The 3,671-nt window shown below is 22.3% G+C and overlaps 1 protein-coding gene across 1 annotated transcript in view; it reads right to left on the bottom strand.

Moving 5' to 3' along the window:
- LOAG_17806 (hypothetical protein) overlaps positions 1-3,671 on the bottom strand; it is a gene marked incomplete at both ends in the record, with an annotated part of 5,408 nt that extends 1,737 nt beyond the window's left edge. The window contains 6 exons of the mRNA XM_020450470.1: positions 349-559; positions 1,397-1,513; positions 2,252-2,426; positions 2,840-3,055; positions 3,438-3,523; positions 3,662-3,671. Coding sequence (XP_020305844.1) covers positions 349-559; positions 1,397-1,513; positions 2,252-2,426; positions 2,840-3,055; positions 3,438-3,523; positions 3,662-3,671 — 815 coding nt within the window. The remainder of the gene's footprint in view (positions 1-348; positions 560-1,396; positions 1,514-2,251; positions 2,427-2,839; positions 3,056-3,437; positions 3,524-3,661) is intronic.

Genomic DNA, 3,671 nt, shown 5'->3' on the forward strand with positions numbered 1-3,671 from the left:
AATAATAATAATAATAATAATAATAATAATAATAATAATAATAATAATAATAATAATAATAATAATAATAATAATAATAATAGTGATAATAATAATAATAATAATAAATAATAATAATAATAATAATAATAATAATAATAATAATAATGATAATAATAATATTAATATTAATATTAATGACAACAATAATAATAATAATAAATAATGAAAACAGTAGGAATAAATAATACTAAATAGTGATAATAATAATAATGAACAATATCCTTTGTAGCATTCATTAAATTATATTATCATATTTTATATCTAAATTTTAGTTTAATACAACTTAAATGTTAAAATAGCTCTTACCTTGATGTAATACCATGTCTAACCGGTCCCATAACACCAAATCCGATACCGGCCATACCGGGTATTATCCATACATTTCGACCACTTTCATTCATAAATCGTTCATTCATAACATAATCATAATATACCGAAAATTGTGTATCAGCAAGTACAACTTCTGTTCTTAGACCATATTTTTTAACATATCGTCCAATTGATGATATTGTCCCTCCTATAACAAATATCAATAATAAGTGTTTTTTATTTTTATGAATTTGAAATTTTTAAATTTCAATAGTTTCAAGAAATTTTTTTTCTCACTAAGAATTTTTAATCAAATTTTAGAAACAAAAAAAGAAAGCGATTTTTTTTGATTAAATTTTCAAAATTTCGAAAAAATTATGCAAACAAATTTGCAATAATTTCATTATTTGTGATATAATTGTTAACTAAAAATAACTGATATTTTATTGTATTTGTAACCGAATTTAAATTTCAAAATTTCATAAAGATTTGAAAAATAAAGAAAGGAAACGAAAACTTTTCTAAACTATATAATTATCAATTAATTACACAGTCGTTTACATAACAAGGAAGAAGAGTTAGTGTTGTATATATTTTTTTTCTTCCACCTAAAATTAAACCTAATGCTTTCAGGTTTACAGGCTTACAACTAATATTTATAGTTGAAAAATTAATGTTCGGGAAGTAATTTCGTTCTGTTAATATCGCCACATCATAGTGTTATCGTATTTCTTCATTTTCTCTCTCCTCCTTGGCATACTTTATAAATTTTACAGTAAACAGATATTACTGTATGCTTCATCATCTTCGTCATTAAAATACGGCAGTTTCTCTAAATTTTATTATTGTGTGCTTTATCATCTTGGCAAATTTAAAATACGATAGTCGATAGTTTCACCGAAATATAAAGATGTATTTTCATGAAAATACTATTGAATGTAAGCTATAATTAATGAATGAATTGTTTCATTTAATAAATGAATTGAATTAATATTTTAATTTAATTTAAAAAAAAGTTTAATTGTTAAATGATCAAACAATGGACCAGTTCCAGCAGAATGAACGAAATAATGCGGCTCTTCAATTGTTTGATTAAGATCCTGTCGCATTTGCGCCAATACTTCATGCATTATATTAACGCTTTCTAACGGATAATTACCACCTGAAGATCAATTTGTCAACTTATCAATTCCCTAAAGCAACTTATTAACATATGTCAAAGTTCAAGTTTTTAGAAGAGCAAGTCAAATTTTTTTTTCTAATGTGATAATCAAGACAATTACTGATAAAATTAATTTTTCATACACGAAAAAAGTATAGTAAATTTGAAGAATGATTTTTTTTTCATGTTTACGAAAATATTATCAAAATCTCAATTAATTAAGTTAAAGTAAACAAAAATTGAGTCAATTAAACCTGAAGTAATTGAAATTATGAATAGTATTGCTCGCGAAAATTTTGAAAATTTTATTTAATTATTCGTTGGCAGCAATGAAATTCATGAAGTATTTGATAAAATCAAAAAAAAAAACAATAAATTATAAGAAACTTTTATAATATAATTATAAAATATAGAAAAATACATTTGAAAATTACAGGGAAGAAAAATGAAACTGTAATAAAATGATAATTTAGTGGTTACAATTTAGGAAATTATTCTTATCAGTGATAATATTTACTTAAATTTAGTTTTTGTATGTAAATAATATAATTTAAATAAATAAAAAATAACAAATATTTACTTTACAAAACATTAAACATTACTTTATTCATTCCATATATGTACATACAATATATGGTAAAGTGATAATTAATCAAAATTTTTTAAATTTAGGTAATTTTTAGGAATGCATTTTTGTTTTTAATTTTTTTTTTTGGTCAATCTAAAAATAACACTTACTTTCATGATATTCTTCAGCTCTATCCGAATTAGCAAATTGATTCATAAAGAAGCCATTGTTTCGTACAGCTTCTAATCTAGCTCTAATTAAACGATCACCTAAATCTGTCTTAATTATCTCACCACCATATGATTGAATATGTTCAACTTTCACTTGTTCGATTGAATTTGGTACCTGTAAATTATCTTACATGGAATATTTATCATTTATGCTATCTTATCAATCATAAAATCTAACTCCACAAAAAAAATAACCTAAGGAAAAGAAACTAATCTCAATCTCCATCAAAAATATTGATTTTAGCATTTTATATTTGCTTTTTTTTTTAAATTTAATAATTGCTCCTATTTAAGTCTTTTATTTATATTACAAAATTTAAAAATAGCTAATGAAATATTTGAAAATAAATTTTCTTGAAAATTTACAATTTCATCGTAGCCAATAATATATAACATATAAGTTTTGCAATAACAGAAAAGAAAGCTTTAAAAAAAAATTAAATTTAAATTTAAATATTTGAAAAAAAATTTGTTTTTTAAATAATTCTTTTTCTTAATTAAATAAATTATAAAAAAAAAATAACCTACGATAGCGATGAATTTCACTCCAATTAAGCGACACATATATGCTTCACTTGCTGCTGTATTCCCAGAACTTGCCTCATAAACTGTCGTATTTTCATTAATTTTACCATCAACAACAGCCCACATTATTAATGCCCATGAATAACGATGCTTTAAGCTACCCGTTCGTGATGCTGTTTCATTTTTAAATATAAAATCAATATTTTGATAGCCTGGACTCTAGAAAAAGAAAAAAAACCTTTCATAATTTGATTAAAAAATTAATAAAAAAAAATGAATGGAAATAATTAGCAAATTAATTATTAATAATGGATAATTTATTATATGCAAATATCGATTTTTTTTTTGAAAAAATAAAATAATAATAATAGTCATTTTGATTGGTTTTTTTTTTTTTTTTTAATACAAAATATTTGAAATTTATTTATCTTTTTTTCTTTCTTCATTCACACTTATTTATGCAATTTTTCTATGCAAATGATATCCTTTTAGAATATCAAATGAAAAAAAAAAATCAATAATTCCTATCTTTTACTATTAAAGATTAAAAAATAAATCAACATATGATACTAATTGCTAATTCAACAAATACATCTCATACTGTAAGCTTAAAGATTGGTGTTCTTCCCATACGTTTTCTTTCATCCCATAGTTTAGCAATTGCATGACGACGCCACAAATTTTCACCTGAATAGGAATTCAATTTCAAATTCGTACTTTTAAAAAAGCCATATCTAAAATTAGCCTGAAATAAATTAGGCTGGTATCAAGTTAAAATAATTATTCAATTTAATTCATGCAATGATTTTCTTCTAATCAATTTACTTAATTCCAT

The sequence above is a fragment of the Loa loa genome (genome assembly GCF_000183805.2).
Source record: "Loa loa unplaced genomic scaffold supercont3.131, whole genome shotgun sequence".
Lineage (NCBI taxonomy): Eukaryota > Metazoa > Nematoda > Chromadorea > Rhabditida > Onchocercidae > Loa > Loa loa.